Consider the following 17,928-nt stretch of genomic DNA (forward strand, 5'->3'; position numbering starts at 1 on the left):
ACTGTACAGAGGCTATATTTATTAAAGTCAGATTTCATATAAATATAATGTCATTTAAAGGAAACTTTAAAATCAAGTGACACCTAAAAATATGTACACGGGACCACTTTTGTTCAAAACCGGGTTCTATTCTTTATAGCATTTACTTTTAACGCTTTTCAAGGTATTTTCAAGTAAGATAAATATAAGTTAATTACTGACATCGAACGAACAATGTTACACACAAGTCCACGTAAGAGTGCCTTAAGGAGAAATATACTATTTATTACATACAGTTTTTAATATATTTTCTTGACGTTTACTTGTTAATTTTACATTTTGAGAATTAAATGCGAAAGTATTTTAATATCACTATGTATTCAATATAAAACAAACTTAATAATCTAGATTTTGCACCCAGAAGTATTTACACTGTTATATCTCAATGTTTCTACTATACTATTCGTAATAAATTAATAAAAATAAAATTGATTAAGCAAATTGATTTTTAGTTTCATTTCAACGTTAAATGAATTTTAATTAAAACTTGAACTGTATATAAAACCCAATTAAACGTATAGTATACCTACAAGGAAAAAAAATACTAAACTATTTAAGGAATTTATTTTGAATGGAGTAATCAAAATATATTTTTTTTTACCTTAATAAATAATATATTAATATCTATAAATAATGGCTATGATACAGTGTATATAAATGTTTTAGATATTATTGTGGTGTTTAAAACTTAAGTCGTTTTATATCCTCGATCTTGAAGTCAGTTCTGAAACAGAAGAGTTAATTATAGAAGCAGGACATAATACAATAATGAGGGTTTTCGCGAATGAAAGATCCGCTAGATGGCGAGACGTGGATGTGGGGTCTGACTGCTGCGTGATTGGTGGATTTTGACACATCTGTCAATGTCATGTCAAAAATAACCAATCATGCAGCATTTGGACCTCGCGTCTACGTATTGCCATCTGGCGGATTTTTCATACGACGAAAACCCTCATTGAGCAGTGAAATTAGGGTTTAATTCACAAATAATCCGGATTGCCTATAACGGACGGACGCTCAAGTTTGTCGGTGACTTTGGCCGGTGCAAGTGTCAAGTAATTATTTATGTGTAGTAGGAGGCCGCGGAGACGCGGCGTGTCCGCTGCGTCGCCGCTCCGCTTTAAAAACGCTTGTAATCGCTTCAATGTAAGATTGTTTATGACGTGTACCATACATACCTGCGTGCCAAGATGTCTCTGATCAAATTAGGAGCCAGTCGCGTGGCAGGACCCACCACATCAGACACGTGAGCCAACCGCTCCAACGCTAGCAGCGCCGCGGCTTGGGTAAGGCGTGCCAGCCGCTCGCACCCCGTAATAAGTGCAACAAAGAGTCGTTACAAAATTATTTAAGACGTACCTGCGTGCTAATATGTCTCTGATCAAATTGGGGGCCAGCCGCGTGGCAGGACCCACCACATCAGACACGTGTACCAGTTTTTCCAATGCTAGCAGCGCGGCCGCCTGCGTGAGGAGGGCCAGCCGCTCGCACCCCGTGAAGTACAACAAGGTCGCAACAAAATTGTTTATGACGTACCTGCGAGCTGTCTCGTATCAGGTTGGGGGCCATGACTTTCGAGACGTGCGCTAACTGCTCCAGCGGTAACAGCGCCCCGTAACGAGTGTGCTAAGGTTGAAAGTCGCAAGATAATTGTTTATGAAGAGTATCATACCTGCGTGCCAAGATGTCCCGTATCAAATTGGGAGCCAGCCGCGTGGCAGGACCCACCACATCAGACACGTGCGCCAACCGCTCCAATGCTAGCAGCGCCGCGGCCTGCGTGAGGCGCGCTAGCCGCTCGTGCTCCGTAACAAGCGCAACAAGGTCGAAAGTCGCAATACGTACCTGCGTGCTAAGATGTCTCGTATCAAATTGGGGGCCAGTCTCGTGGCAGGACCCATGACATCAGACACGTGCGCCAACCGCTCCAATGCTAGCAGCGCCGCAGCTTGGGTCAGGCGTGCCAGCCGCTCGCGAACCGTGTGCAACAAGGTCAAAAGTCGCTATAAAATTGTTATGACGTGTCATGTGTACCTGCGAGCTAATATGTCTCTGATCAAATTGGGGGCCAGCCGCGTGGCAGGACCCACCACATCAGAAACGTGCGCCAGTCTTTCCAATGTTAGCAGCGCCGCGGCTTGGGTAAGGCGTGCTAGCGTCTTGCGCTCCGTTATAAGCGCAACAAGGTCAAAAGTAGCAATATGTACCTGCGTGCTAACATGTCCCGTATTAAATTGGGGGCCAGCCGCGTGGCAGGACCCACGACATCAGACACGTGCGCCAACCGCTCCAATGCTAGCAGCGCCGCGGCTTGGGTAAGGCGTGCTAGCCGCTCGCGCTTTATTATAAGTGCAACTAAATCGAAAGTCGCTATAAAATTGTTTAAGACCTACCTGCGAGCTAGGATGTCTCTGATAAGGTTGGGTGCCAGCCGCGTGGCAGGACCCACCACATCAGACACGTGAGCCAACCGCTCCAATGCTAACAGCGCCGCGGCCTGGGTCAGGCGTGCCAGCCGCTCGCGCTTTGTTATAAGTGCAACAAGGTCGAAAGTCGCAATACGTACCTGCGTGCTAATATGTCTCTGATCAAATTGGGAGCCAGCCGCGTGGCAGGACCCACGACATCAGACACGTGTGCCAGTCTTTCCAATGCTAACAGCGCCGCAGCTTGGGTCAGGCGCGCTAGCCTCTCACGCGCGCCGGCCGCGGCGCCACCCGCCCAGGCCGCTAGTCGACGTGCGCGCCGCTCCACCACCAGCCCGCCCTCCTGCGAGACAAGTTACAATTTAAGCAAAATGTTTTTTTATTTTATCTTAGCTCTAACATTACAGGTTACCCCAATGCGATAGAGTAGATTAATTTGTACATATTTAACAATTAAGATTGCCGCTATGGCTATAACATAAATATCTAATGTACTTTTGTGAATTCAGTCAAAATATGTCAACGGTTCTAGCTACTACATTAAGTGTACGCAACGTTCTGGTAATTGGCGCCTCTTCTAGCATATTAGTTCTTCTTGCATTCGGAATTGCGAATAGAGGAGGCTGCCGGCGCCGCCATACGTACCGGTCCGGCACACAAAGCGCCATCGACTACAGTACGACCTGGTTACATACCCGCCCCCGTACTAATTTGAACAAATACGTAGCCAGGCTTAGATCCCGTCTAACTTCTAGTTTGTTGTACCCCACCATCCCGAATGATACCCCACCCCACCATCCCATGTTGTTCGAATTGATAATAAATGTCTCAGTGCGACATTTTGGTACGTTGTACCTACATGTTTGTAATATTTTGAGGGTTCGTTTGTTTCAGCCAAATGACGTCCATAGCTGGACAAAGGCTTCCCCCAAGGCTTTCCATAATGAACGGTCCTGCGCTGCCTGCATCCAGATTCTTCCCGCGACCTTTACCAGATCGCCGGTCCACCTAGTACAGTAGGCGCGCGAGATCATGTCCATCCTGAGGAATGCGGTAGTGCTGTTACCTAACTAATTATGCTAATGTCGATATCGATAATTATTACCAATTAAGTAGGTCAACCTTATCTACCCATTCCGTATTTTTTGCAACTTATAAGTAAGTATTATAAGTAAGTAAGTAAGGCCCCGATGGACATGAACTTGCGCGCCTACAGTAGGAGGCCTGCTCACGATTTGAGGATAGCTAAAGATTTTCAAGCCGGTATCTCATTGTGACTACGGTTTAGCAACAGAGTCAAGCAGTACGAATACACAATACATCGTGGGTACATCGCGAACTTTTTCGGCCATAAATGTCAAATAGTGTTTCAATTGCGCACGCTATCCAGCATTATATCCAGAGTTCCAGTATCCGTGTGACGTCATTCACCCATGTGTAGTGGTAGCACAGCGCGTGACATCACTCACCCTGGTGTAGTGGTGGTGCAGCAGGCGGGCCAGGTCGGCCAGCAGCGCGTGACGTCACGCGGCGGGCGGGGTGACGTCACTCACCCTGGTGTAGTGGTGGTGCAGCAGGCGGGCCAGGTCGGCCAGCAGCGCGTGACGTCACGCGGCGGGCGGGGTGACGTCACTCACCCTGGTGTAGTGGTGGTGCAGCAGGCGGGCCAGGTCGGCCAGCAGCGCGTGACGTCACGCGGCGGGCGGGGTGACGTCACTCACCCTGGTGTAGTGGTGGTGCAGCAGGCGGGCCAGGTCGGCCAGCAGCGCGTGACGTCACGCGGCGGGCGGGGTGACGTCACTCACCCTGGTGTAGTGGTGGTGCAGCAGGCGGGCCAGGTCGGCCAGCAGCGCGTGACGTCACGCGGCGGGCGGGGTGACGTCACTCACCCTGGTGTAGTGGTGGTGCAGCAGGCGGGCCAGGTCGGCCAGCAGCGCGTGACGTCACGCGGCGGGCGGGGTGACGTCACTCACCCTGGTGTAGTGGTGGTGCAGCAGGCGGGCCAGGTCGGCCAGCAGCGCGTGACGTCACGCGGCGGGCGGGGTGACGTCACTCACCCTGGTGTAGTGGTGGTGCAGCAGGCGGGCCAGGTCGGCCAGCAGCGCGTGACGTCACGCGGCGGGCGGGGTGACGTCACTCACCCTGGTGTAGTGGTGGTGCAGCAGGCGGGCCTCGGCGCGCGCGGCCAGGTCGGCCAGCAGCGCCAGCAGCACGGCATCAGTGGCGCGTGGAGAGAGCGCGGCTCGTGCTCCTTCCAGCAGGGTGTCCAGGGCTATGGGCAGCGCGTCCGCGTCCTCTTCCATCTCGTCTGGAATAATATTGGTCACATCACTACTAAGCGTATACAGCTTTTGAATCAGGGAGGGGAATGGGTAGGGGAAGTCAGATTTTTGCTAGACGGAGTCTGTATTCAGGCATTTCAAGGCGCGCTGCGACAGACGAGCAACCGCAACGGTAGATTGCTTTTCTTAAATCTATGTCGCTAATTCTGTCCACAAGCACTATAAAGTGCAGGGATGCAGGCTGCCTGACTAACAACCCAGCGGTGCAGGAGTGGAGACAGCTCCGTTCATCAACACAAGGTCACTCACCTGGCTCACAACCCGGGTCAGCAATATATTCCGCCCAAGCGACCACACGGGGTTTCAACGCCGCCTTGATGCCATCGAACGCCAGGTCGTGGGCGGCGCGGTAGGCGGTGGTGGCGAGCCCACTCACCTGGCTTTTTTTTTTTGAAGCGACGCGCGCTGGTAGCTTGAAGAGCTTTTCCAGCTTCACCGGGCAGAGTGGCGAGTACAGAAGGTACTCTAGCCGTTTGGTGATCGTCGGTCGCAGTCTCACTTGGCTCACAGCCCGGGTCAGCAATATACTCCGCCCAAGCTACCACACGTGGCTTGAGCGCCGCCTTGATCCCATCGAGCGCCAGATCATGAGCGGCGCGGTAGGCGGCGGCGGCGGCGGCGAGCCCAGCGGCGCAGGAGAGCAGGCGGTCGCAGAAGTGTAGACCATTCACCTGGTTCACAGCCTGGGTCAGCAATATACTCCGCCCAAGCCACCACGCGTGGCTTCAGCGCAGCCTTGATGCCGTCTAACGCGAGATCGTGGGCGGCGCGGTAGGCGGCGACGGCGGCGGCGAGCCCGGCGGCGCAAGAGTGCAGGCTACTTCGCTTGTTAACAATGTCACTTACCTGGCTCACAACCCGGGTCGGCAATATACTCTGCCCAAGCTACCACACGTGGCTTCAACGCCGCCTTGATCCCATCAAGCGCCAGGTCATGAGCGGCGCGGTAGGCGGCGGCGGCGGCGGCGAGCCCGGCGGCGCTGGAGTAGAGACCACTCACCTGGTTCACAACCTGGGTCAGCAATATACTCAGCCCAAGCCACCACGCGTGGCTTCAACGCAGCCTTGATGCCGTCTAACGCCAGGTCGTGGGCGGCGCGGTAGGCGGCGGCGGCGGCGGCGAGCCCGGCGGCGCTGGAGTAGAGACCACTCACCTGGTTCACAACCTGGGTCAGCAATATACTCAGCCCAAGCCACCACGCGTGGCTTCAACGCAGCCTTGATGCCGTCTAACGCCAGGTCGTGGGCGGCGCGGTAGGCGGCGGCGGCGGCGGCGAGCCCGGCGGCGCAGGAGAGCAGACCACTCACCTGGCTCACAGCCCGGGTCAGCAATATACTCTGCCCAAGCCACCACGCGTGGCTTCAACGCCGCCTTGATCCCATCTAACGCCAGGTCGTGTGCGGCGCGGTAGGCGGCGGCGGCGGCGGCGAGCCCGGCGGCGCAGGAGAGCAGGCGGTCGCAGGAATGGAGATCATTCACCTGGTTCACACCCTGGGCCAGCAATATACTCGGTCCAAGCAACGACGCGTCTGAATCCAGCGCCAGGTCATGGGCGGCGCAGTAGGCGGCGGCGGCGGCGCAAGCGTGAAGGCTATACTTCGCTTGTTAACAATGTCACATACCTGGCTCACATCCTGGATCAGCAATATACTCTGCCCAAGCCACAACACGTGGCTTGAGCGCCGCCTTGATGCCGTCTAACGCGAGATCGTGGGCGGCGCGGTAGGCGGCGGCGGCGGCGGCGAGCCCGGCGGCGCAGGAGAGCAGGCGGTCGCGGTCGGCGGGCGCGCGCACCAGCACCTCGGCCTCGGCGCACGCCTCCGCCGCCAGACGCTCCGACCACTCGCCGCCCGCCTCCGCTTCGTTCGTGTGCGCCTACAAATAGTATCAGTGTTCTTGAGACTCATTATACACGGTGGAATTTTGTAATGCCACCTGGAGGGAAAGTACTCTTAATACTGTAGATAGAAAATTTTACTCAAAGAAAACATTCCATTATTTTTGAAAAGAAATAGAACTGCATTCAACGATTTCCAAAAATTTGCTTGCTACACTCGGGAATCGAACCAACTAAAATCTGTTAAAAATTACACCCTGTATTTTTATTGCATCGATCGTTAGGGTTAAGTATAATGATGAAATCTCTCAAACAAACTTGATAAATCAAATGAAAGGAAAAGCATGAAATCTTAAATTGTTGTCATTATTTACAGAAAATTGTATGGTATGGTGGTATATTTTTGAAAATTTTTCGAAAATCTTTGAATGCGGTTGTCTTTCTTTTCAAAAATAAAGGAATGTTTTCTTTGAGTAAAATTTTCTATCTACAGTATTAAGAGTACTTTCCCTCCAGGTGGCATTACAAAATTCCACCCTGTATGACTCGTTGTGAAAAGTAGAGATACTGGTGATATAATTTGCGCATGAATGATCGGGGAACGTAGTGAAAGACAACTGGCTCGCCCACTCCAGAATGGTTTAGCGCCCACACGTCATGGATATTGGGCTAGGTACCGATTCGAAGAGCCATGATATTGATCGCACCCTCCTGTATTCATCGAATATGCCATGCAGGGGCCAAGTCCCCCCTAAAAAATAATCCTAGATACCTCAACTCTTGGGGCCTCATTAATAAAAGTTACACCCTAGTGTTGAACTCTGGCTTAAGTTGTCATTTAATATGGAAATGTCATTTTAATCCAGAGTTCATCTTAGTTGTAACTTTTTATTAATAAGAGGGTTGTTGTACGATTTATAATACGACGTGGCAATGTCGAGTAATGTGACAAGGCTAACGTAAGCAAAGTTCTCACCAGAAACAGGTCCCGCTGCGCGTCGACATCTCGGTTGAGCCTGGTGGCCAGCGCGCCTGCCGCGTCCAACACCGCCGCTGCTGACGTCATGGCGTGCGACGACGGCGGCGGCGGCAGCGGCAACACGTCCTAGCAACAGAAGTCTATGTTGATTCGCTGTATATGAAGGCTGGAGAATCAACTTGTTAAATCCGCGCCCACCATGATAATGTATAAGCTATTTCATATACGAAATTCAGCTCCTGCACAGAAGAGTAACTGGGTAAAAATGAGTTTTCAAGAAGGTGAAGTAAAATATTTTTTGTTTTATAAATACGAGATTTGCTGATCCAGGGTCCGAGGGCACCCTGGAGGTAGAAGGCTCCGATGCATGACACCGTCTAAAGTCTAGTCGCCGAGCACGTAGAATTTCGTCCAATGACCCCAAGTTACCCATCCTTATCGCTCGCGCGTAATTATATTGCTGTCGCGACTGTGCGACGGGCGGCCGCAGCGAGTGTGCGAGCGCGATAGCAACTTAATTTCGCGCGAGCGATTAGGATGGGTAATGGGTAGCGGGGTCATTGGACGAAATCCTACGTTCTCGGCGACCGGACTATAGCTTGGTTTAGCCCTCCGATAGTTACGTGATACGTCATTGCTCCTGAGCCGGTACTACATACCGGCGGCGCGCGCAGCCAGCGACGCAAAGCCCCTGCACCGCGCTCCACCAGCGCACCGGCGTCGTTGAGCACCGCGCACGCGCCCTGCACGCTGCCCGTCGCCACGCTGCGCCTGCGCACATGAGCGGAACATCTTCTGATTCAATGAGGGCTATCGCTTTTATACTTAACAGTTGGCACCCCTGGCGATTGACAGGACCTTACTCTACAGTGGCGCCATCTTGATGAGTGCAAATGCGATAGTCCTCCTACCACTTTAGCGCTCACCAGTTGGTGCCACTGTCTTCGCGACTAGCAAGTGACAGGACCTTACTCTACAGTGGCGCTAACTGGTGAGCGCTAAAACGATAGCCCTCATTCGTTGCGGGTTTCAAAACAGCTATCCCCCGGGACTACTCAACCTTCACTAGTCGAGTTTCATTGGATGGCCTCTAATGAAAGATGCCGTAGATTCTGGCTACACAGGAGTTGCAGTTGGGGGAAAGTTTGGTGGAATAGTGCCCGTTTTCACCATCAATCCCTAATTTTTAAGTAACCCCTATGGTAACACATAACAAGAATTTTCCTTTCAAAGGGGTCACTTAAAAATTAGGGATTGATGGTGAAAACGGGCATAGGTCCCACAGACTCTCTATTACACTCTGACAATTTTTAGCAAGACACTCCTGCACGTTGTCAACACTGTTATTAAACAAACACCCCTCAAGCTAAATATTTACGACAAAGAATTTCATTCTGCAAATAAAAGTAAACATAAAAGATAATGAAAGAAGTCTATCATCATTTTACAAATTTTGTGACGTTTAAGCATCATATAGCACCCACCTTATTGCCTTCCTAGCAATAAAGAAGATGTCGTCCACCAGACTCGACGTCGTGACCCCGGTCTGTGGCGTGGCCATCTTCAGAGCTTTGTTCACGTTTTCTTCCAAGAAGTACCTGAACAAATGAAATACACACGATTATGAAAGTTTCCTCTAAAATTATCTCATATAACAAAGAAAATAAGTACCTCTCGAGGGCAAGGTAATGTCCCAACAGGTCCTGCGCAGTTCGCGTTAGGTCGCACTCCGCGATGATCTTGTCCATGGCTTCTATGCTCGCTTTCCTTGTAGCTTCATCTACTGTCGCTGCATCGGCCTGCAAACACGGAAAAAAGCAAGATGAAGTACTCGTATAACGATATAGGCCCAGAACACACAGTGAAACGCAATTCAACGAAACTGCAACTTCTAGTTACTTTTGAGTTGCATCTAAGTTTTAGTATGTAGTATTGCCATTCCATTAGATCTGGCTGACATCGTATGTGAGGACTGCACTACGCTAAATTGAGCTCTAACTTCTACGCAATAGGGTTCAGAGATTGTCTGTTAGGGCGCTACGCCGCTATGCTATACTGAGCTCTAACCCCACGCGACAAGGTCCACGCTCGCTCACCTCGGCCTTGCGCCGCAGGAAGGTGAAGTATAGCAAGATGGTGTTCTTCTTCTTCTTTTTTGATGATGTTGGCAATACACGTCGAGGTCGACTTGATTTGTGCCATTTTCAAGTATTTATGTGATACGGATACGAGTTACAAAATGAGATCAAGTAATGATATAATGAAGGATGATAGATGATACCCCTTCCCACCCTTTGAGTCTCAGTAAAGTTGTGGTGCTTTACTGAGACCTCCTATGGACAACTTGAGAGAACCAGAAGAATCACGATGCACTGTTCTGCTTCACTCGCCCACTTTCATGCGCGTTCACGAACACTCAATGGTTAATAATCCACCATTATTACACATTAATAGTCGCCCAAACACGAATTTGAGGAAATAAAACAAAACCGCTAAGATGACGCTTCAGATTCCCGCCAACAAGTCCCACGACGGTGTTGTGCGCGTGGCTCGGCGGCCGCGGCCACGCTACACTGAGCTCTAACTCCACGCGACAGGGTCTAAAGCCTGGTCCGTGAGCACGTAGAATTTTCCAATGACCCCAAGCTACCCATCCTTATCGCTCGCGCGTAATTATGTTGCTGTCGCGACTGTGCGACGCGCGCCCGCAGTGAGTGTGCGAGCGCGTCAGCAACATAATTACGCGCGAGCGATAAGGATGGGTAGCTTGGGGTCATTGGACAAAATTCTACGTGCTCACGGACCAGGCTTTACACTCGCTCACCTCGGCCTTGCGCCGCAGGAAGGTGAAGTACAGCACGACAGTGTTGTGCGCGCGAGATAGCTCCACGAGCGCGGGCTCGGCGGCCAATGGTGACAGTGGCGCTCGGGCGGGCTGCTCGGGCTCCACGCGACGTCGTGCCACTAGTTCGCGAGACACGCGTCTTGCTCCTGCGCAAACCTGCGGGTAAACATAACAAGATGGTTTATTAGTCTTGTGATCAATTCTGTAGCTCATTCATTAGTCATGATAAAATCAAATAATCATCAGTCAATGGCTATCAGATGTACGAGCATATAGCCCTGCCCATTACCACTTAAATTGAGCATTTCTGCGGCCTATGAAGCCACACGGTGCGGTGTGGTCGCGGCGCGGCGCCGGAGCGATGTCGCTGCGGCGTCTTGCATATAAAAATCAATGATATGCAGGCACAACGCACTTCTATTGAGCGAGACGGTGCTTTATTGCGGCGCTGGCGCTGCATAACACATGTGTACAGTGATGCGGCAAAATGATTGCGGTGCGGCGCCGCACCGTACCGTGTGGCTTCTCACTATGTTGTTTATTTTATATTTTGCTTAGTTTAGGTATTATTAATTATGTCCGTGCACTAATTTTAATTGAAACCAAACGTGTAGGTACTTATCTAGGCTAAGTTTTATACAGAAATAAATTTATTTATTTATTTTGGTTCTCCTGCGGATCGTGTCATTTCTGATTCGATCACAACTGACTGAAGCGCAGCACGTTCCACTAAGTTCCGCTCCACTCACCGTGGGCTGTATGATCCTCACAGCTCGCGGCAGCAGCGCGGGCGCGGACGCGGCTGCGGCGGCCCGGCAGCGCTCCACGGCCGCCGCCGCGCACTCTAAAACGCGCGTCATGGCGTCCGCGAACACCGCCGCTTCGCTGTTGGGGTCAGAAACCACGCAGGCGCGCCTGATCGCCACTTCGGTCTGGGAAGGGGAAGAAAACAGTTGTTTACACCATCTAAAGCAGTGGTTCCCAAACTTATTTAGTCTCTGCCCACTTTGAGAATAAATTATTTTTAGCGCCCCCCATTTTTCAAGAGTCGAGCTCAGTCGGCGTCTAAGAGTCCTAGTAGATGACGCCTCCCAAGCCTCTACACAAACGTCCCGATTTTTTTTCTGGGTCTCTTACCGCCCCCCTTTAAGCCTGCAGCGCCCACAAGGGGGCGTTATCGCCCACTTTGGGAAAGACTGACTAAAGTAACATTGAATAAGCATGTGTTACGAATGTTCGAGAGAAAAACATCCGGCTCGAAGGACCACTAAATTGTAGTATATGAACACACTAAACAATAATGCCAGCAGTACACTCTCATTAGGTCTTGTCCGAGAACTCTCGCCTACACTAGCCCGAATGTCTCGCGAGACAGCCCTATGTGGGAACACGGGACCCAGAGCGAGCGAGAGCTACACTCTCGCACTCGGCCTTTCTCGTTGTCTCTTGGAGTGTACTGCCAGCATAAAAGCCTAGAAATATTGATTAGCACCTGCGCGGCGAGGTACTTGGCGAGCAGGTCGACGCCTTCCTCTGCACGGCCGATCTGCGGGAACAACTTGAACAGCCGCTCCACGCTCGCCGCGTCGTCTTTGCGCGCTGCCTCCTCAAACCTTACAATGGAAGCACATAAAACAACTAATTACTATCACCAGGCAAATATCAATCTTCCTGTCAGTTAGGCTCGGCGCAAATGGGCCACCGACCGACCACATGCAGCCACTGGTAGCCAGCGACGGTGACTTAACCCACTTTTTAATATAAATTTTGTATAAACGCGCCGCACACGTGTATCCGGTGGCGGCTACTCGCTACAGTAGTGTCCACGGCTCGCCACTATAGTCTTTTTCAGCTAAGATGATCCGTATGACACTTTAAGGTTATCCATATTACGCATACTACATATGCAGAATATTTTTGAAAAAATATTTGTATTTCATTAGCAATATAATAAAAAAAAATAACTACTTGTCTTGAAATATATAGTAAAATCTGAGTCTATTGATTATATTTTAATTATAGCCTGACCAGGAACATAAAAACCCTGGCATAGAGGCGCGTCAATTGCATTTGATAGTGCAACACTGAGTACAGTCGTACCTGTGTTAAATTAATAGCTAACTTTATGTATCAGGATTCAGGATTACGGGCTAATTTGATATTTTCATAAATTAACGAAAAAATATTATTATAGGTAACCTGGTTTAAATAAATTAAATGAAACCATCAATCGAGCTAGTAGGATTTTTTTTATTATTCATCAATAATCAAATTCAGAACTTGAATATTCAACTGCAATGTCTGCTCATGAACGCTTCAAACTCGGTACTTCTTTCCCAATTCCATAAAATTCAACACTTAGAAAGTGACAAAAATCTTTAAAATAGGTAGTTGAAACAAACCACAGCTAATTTTCATAGTGAACTGTACTATACGATAAACATGTCAGTCAATTTGATAACCTTTGTCGGAAACATTATTCAATGAAAATATTGTCCGAACCCTTAGTATTTCTCTTCGACAAATACTTTAACACATTGTGAACCACTTTTCTTTCACGACTATAAAAANATTTTATTTTCAAAATCGATATTTTATTGTCTATGATGGCCGCAGGAACATCACTATACATGGACTCCCAGCAATAAAGTACGGTAATGCCTCGTACAGATTTTATCGGCAAAAATTATGGAACTTGATAGGTTTTAGACCATGCCACGCACCAAAACGTCCGGAAGTTGTAATAGTATTATAGAATAAACGTTAAAAGACTTATTTATTTAATTTTTCAATGCTTAAGTGTCCATTAGAATGAAAGGGTGCTTAATGTATTAAAAAAAATTGAAAATAATTATGATGGGTTAATGTTTTTGGGCGGTTTTTTAGGCGGTTTCTGACAATGTCCTTTAAGGCAAAAAATTATATTAACATATTTGTAGGCAAAGCAATTTTCTACAAATTATGACTGTACAATTTTTTTGTACGACGCATACCTAGTTTCCGAGACATGCACGCGGGCAACCGTAGCAACCGGCCTGGGTTGCGGGGCATGCGGCAACCGTGCTACGGTTGCCGCATGCCCCGCAACCCAGGCCGTGGGGGGCCCGCGCAGGCTGGGGCCCGGCTGGCAAATGCCACCCCGACTGTATGGCCAGTCCGACGCTGCAGATATTATTATTATAGATAACGTTTAAAAAATGGCACGCTCGTTTTCATACATTTCATTCTATTTATTTAACCTATCCATATGTATGTGCGGAAACGTCACAAAATCAGAATAAATTTTAATTTTTCCATCCCGCATCATAAAAACTAAAAAGTCAAAAGTAAAATTTAAATAGTAAATATTTTTCATAAACAAGCTTTTGATGCTGTAAAGAATCTGTGATGTCTTTTTTGTTTTGTTTTAGGTACTCACACAAATAATTTCGCTTATTGTTAAAAAATTAAATGTTGTAATTTTTTTTCTCTTAAAACCCTGTAACTTTGTCAAAGCTGTTTACGTGACATTGGCGAAATCATGGTTCTCAAAACCAAGCCGTCGCCAAAATAAAAGAAGAAGAAGAAGATGATGATGTAAAAAGAATAAAATAAAACATAAATTCTTTCAAACCCATCAACTTATTACTTTACTCAATTTAAAGATTAAAAACTTGTCGCGGGATTTACTAGTGTAAAAAATACATCAATTACGTAACTTGATNAAAATACATTAATTACGTAACTTGATTTTGCTAAAAGTCTGATCTGAGAAAAAATCAAATAGGTAAATTATACATTATTTCTTTATTATTATGTATGATGTACTGTCTTAGGTACGATACAACTACGGATTAAGATCGTTTAGTCGACGCAGCGTTGAAATTGTACAGATAAATGCAGTTTGCGCACTCACTACGCGACGTCAAGCAATAAAAATCTAAAATTCGAACGCCAACTTTTTGCTACAACGCTCTTAATTGATTGTAGTGAATACTTAGTTATTAAAAACATCTCAAAAATCAACTATATTTTTCGATTGTTGACTTTAATAAACGCATTGAAAATAAATTAATAGTTTTTAATTTAAAGAAATAGAACCAATACTTTTTAGGAATCGTTTTTTTGAACACGAAGTCCAGGAATTTGAATATTATCAATAAAAAATTGTTACAATAATATTTGTAATTAAAAAAACATGTTTTTTTGTTAAATAACACCTATACAAAATATTTCTCTAAAAGTAGGTTTCACTAACTCTTAGAAAAAAATCGATAGATAAATCGCTATGGTTTAGTTATGTGACATCTCTATAACTTTCAAACTCGAAACGTCATACGAATCATCTTAGGTGAAAAAGACTATAGTGTGGCGGTACCGCACGACAGCCATCGGTGGCTGTGGTCGGTGGCCCATTAGCGCCGACATTTAAAGGCGACAGTTCGCGCCACGACAGACATTTCTTGACCTATGTTGTGTGTTTGTCGCTTCTCTCAGTCGAGGCGCGAACCACCGCTTTTACATTATCAAAGTTGTGGTAGTAGAAGTTCTATAGCTGATACATTGTTTAGCAAATCGTCGTACTCACTTGCGCACGAGGTGTTCGCGCAGCGTGGTGGCGGCGCGCGTCATGGCGTCGCGCGGGTCGGGGGCACCGCGCGCGCGCGCCGCCGCCACTGAGCCCGGGTCCATGCTCAGGAAACGTGCTACGTGCCCCGCGCCTGTGCGAATTGACAGCCGGTTGTAGATCACGAACGAAGTAAGTTAAACTTAGCTCTAGAGTATTGGTTCCCAAACTTATTTGAAACGCCCCCCATATCTTCTATATAAATAAAAATGAATTGATGTTCGTTAGTCTGATTAAAACTCGAGAACGGCTGGGCCGATTGAGCTGATTTTGGTTTTAAAATGTTTGTCGTAGTCCAGGGTAGGTCTAAACGGTGAGCGAATACGCGCACGATATTGTTTTTCTGTGACAGACAAAATTCCACGCGGGCGAAGCCGCGGGCGGAAAGCTAGTTAACCATACAAAAGAACCCGCGCCCACCCTCCTCCAGTTAAAATTATTTATTGGTCGTATCGAGCAGTCTGGAATGCATTCTCTCAGCGGTTACAGGTTTTTAATACTTAGTACACGGATGGCGCGCGCCCCACACTTTGGGAACCAATGCTCTAGAGTTTTAACTGAACTGTCTTAGATAAAATTAAGAATAAACACATTTTGAATAATACTCTTCTAAATAACATTCAATCTTTTGCTAGCAAAATTAAAACAAATTAATATTAAAAACTTCATCATCATCATTTCAGCCACAGGACAACCACTGTTGAATTTAGGTCTCACTCAATGCTTTCCTGATTAGGGTTCAGTTGGCAGCAGCCTGAATCCAGTGATTGAAAACTTTAAAATTCATAAACTTACCAGTCTCATAATCATGAGCCTTAATTGCAGCCTCCACCCCAGCGCTGCATAGTTGTAGGTCAATCAAGTCATGCACTCTGCGCTGACATTCTGCTACTCTAGACTGCAACAAGCATGGAGCATGTTATTGGCATGAAATTGCAATTGAATTCCAGTAAGCACAGTTTTTTTGCAACAAATTCTGACACTGACTTAATCTAAGCATCACAAGAATAAAAGAATCTAAAGTAAACTTACTCTAGCTAGGTCCAGTTGACGCACTTTGGCACTGACATCCTTGGCTAAGGCCGCTGTTCTGTCTACCATGTTGGCAGCATCCTGGGCATCTGCCTTCACTTCCCCGAGCTTGGTGTAGGCCTGGCTCGCCGTGCGCAGGCGGCCCTCGAGGGTGCACGCCCGAGATAATGCCCCAGATAGGGCTTCGTCGACTTCGGCCTGCAAGAAGTGAGTGAACAAATATGTATAATATGGAACACTCATGGTTATATAATTAATTACTAAGCGGCGCACCCGTATGACACTTGGCGATTGTAATAAACATTGAAAAATCATTACGACCTATGTAAAACTTATCTAATTGGAACCCTCAGTCGTCGCCTATACATTTTACTAACCTCCTCTTTTTCAATTTCACTAAGAGCCTTCTGCAGACCTTCTTCGGTCGATACATCATATTTCTCTAGAAGTAAACTCAGTGACATTTTTTTGTGTAAAAGATTTATTTATGATTTAAAATTTTAATTGAATCAGGAATACGAATACGTAAACAAACTACACGTCAAAATGTCAGTCAACAAACGTCAATGTCATGTCATGCAAGACATTGGTACTAGTGCAGCACCAACCATTCTGAATTCGATTCGATTCGATTGTTGATTTAACAATCGAATTAACAAACTTGGAATATTTATTTGTTACTGTTGTTTAGGTATCAATGTATCATGAAAATGGCATTTAAATTGCGCTTATTGAGTCAAACAAAATCAAAATGCATGTTTAATTAAATAATAACTCAAAAACATGGTATAGCAATGGTTGCGATTCGATTTAAGTGAAACAAGATGTAACTTTCATGATATCTCTATTTTATTACCCTATTTCGATCTCTTTTTAGTTTCATACAATAAACAGAGACAGCTACATAGTTCAATTTGACATAATGGCCTAGAAAGACGTTCAAAACCTACGATTAATATTTTTAGACTTTAATATTTTGATTGTGTAATTTAATTTAAATACTCCTTCAATATGTACCAATCTTTGATTAATTTTCATAATATTTTAAACCAAATATAATTCCGACTTTCACAGTTTTCTTTTTGCCTTCAGAGCTGTTTTTTTTCTTCTTCAATTATCCAAGTTACTGTTTAAACGATTAATGTTGTACGTTTCGAACGAACCTGTTAAAAAATTTACCAGTGGACAAAAGTGCAAATGTCTGTGAAACAGTAAACATAAAAACTTGTGTGATCGGAAAATCGATGTGCCGTTAACTATAGAGTTTTCCTCAGGGCGCTTTTTTAGCGTTACACAAACCCTTGAGGAAAAGTTTCATTGACGAGTCCGATAGTAATCGTCAAAGGTAAGGGCGAGGACGGGGTATTGACATTTGCATAACATAGTTCAGCAAACAGCCCAAGTTTTTGGTGTGCAGTTGAGTTTTAGTGGATGAAGGTGTTTGTGGTCGTTTGCAGATTGACTCCGTGTGGGGCTGGGCTTCGCCCCCGCTGCGCTTGCAGCTGGGTAACTCTCGCGCTCTCAAAAGGTGAGTGAACTGCAACATGAATGATTGCACTTCTTTTTTTCGCCAATGCAATGTCGTGTCTTGCAGATTTAGCTAACAAAATCAGTTTATATGCTAAACTGAGATACTTACTAATTTATTATGCTTTGTTATTAAAAGCAGGCCAGCTGACTGTCAAGATAAGTTTTGATATCATTGATTAAATACAATTATCTCAGGGACAGACAGTTATAATGAGCAAATTTGGTAGACTATGTTACAACATTGTTTTTTCAAAGATAATTCAGTCCCATTTAAATGAAATGATAAATCTT

At 46.6% G+C, this 17,928-nt stretch overlaps 1 protein-coding gene across 1 annotated transcript; it reads right to left on the reverse strand.

The window, feature by feature from the left end:
* Nucleotides 1–653: 653 nt before the first annotated feature.
* Nucleotides 654–16,654, reverse strand: Cog4 (conserved oligomeric Golgi complex subunit 4). Its single transcript, XM_028317544.1, has 15 exons — nt 16,485–16,654; nt 16,108–16,305; nt 15,871–15,973; nt 15,037–15,169; nt 11,962–12,082; nt 11,219–11,401; nt 10,449–10,625; nt 9,296–9,423; nt 9,109–9,222; nt 8,284–8,395; nt 7,622–7,750; nt 6,431–6,683; nt 4,607–4,773; nt 2,606–2,808; nt 654–763 (listed from the first exon to the last, which is right to left on the reverse strand). The coding sequence occupies exons 1-15, from the start codon at nt 16,569–16,571 to the stop codon at nt 721–723; spliced, it is 2,151 nt and encodes a 716-aa protein (XP_028173345.1). The 5' UTR covers nt 16,572–16,654; the 3' UTR covers nt 654–720.
* Nucleotides 16,655–17,928: the final 1,274 nt, after the last annotated feature.

The sequence above is a fragment of the Ostrinia furnacalis genome, unplaced genomic scaffold, assembly GCF_004193835.3.
Source record: "Ostrinia furnacalis isolate ACB-3 unplaced genomic scaffold, ASM419383v2 OfSCF6303, whole genome shotgun sequence".
Classification (NCBI taxonomy): Eukaryota; Metazoa; Arthropoda; class Insecta; order Lepidoptera; family Crambidae; genus Ostrinia; species Ostrinia furnacalis.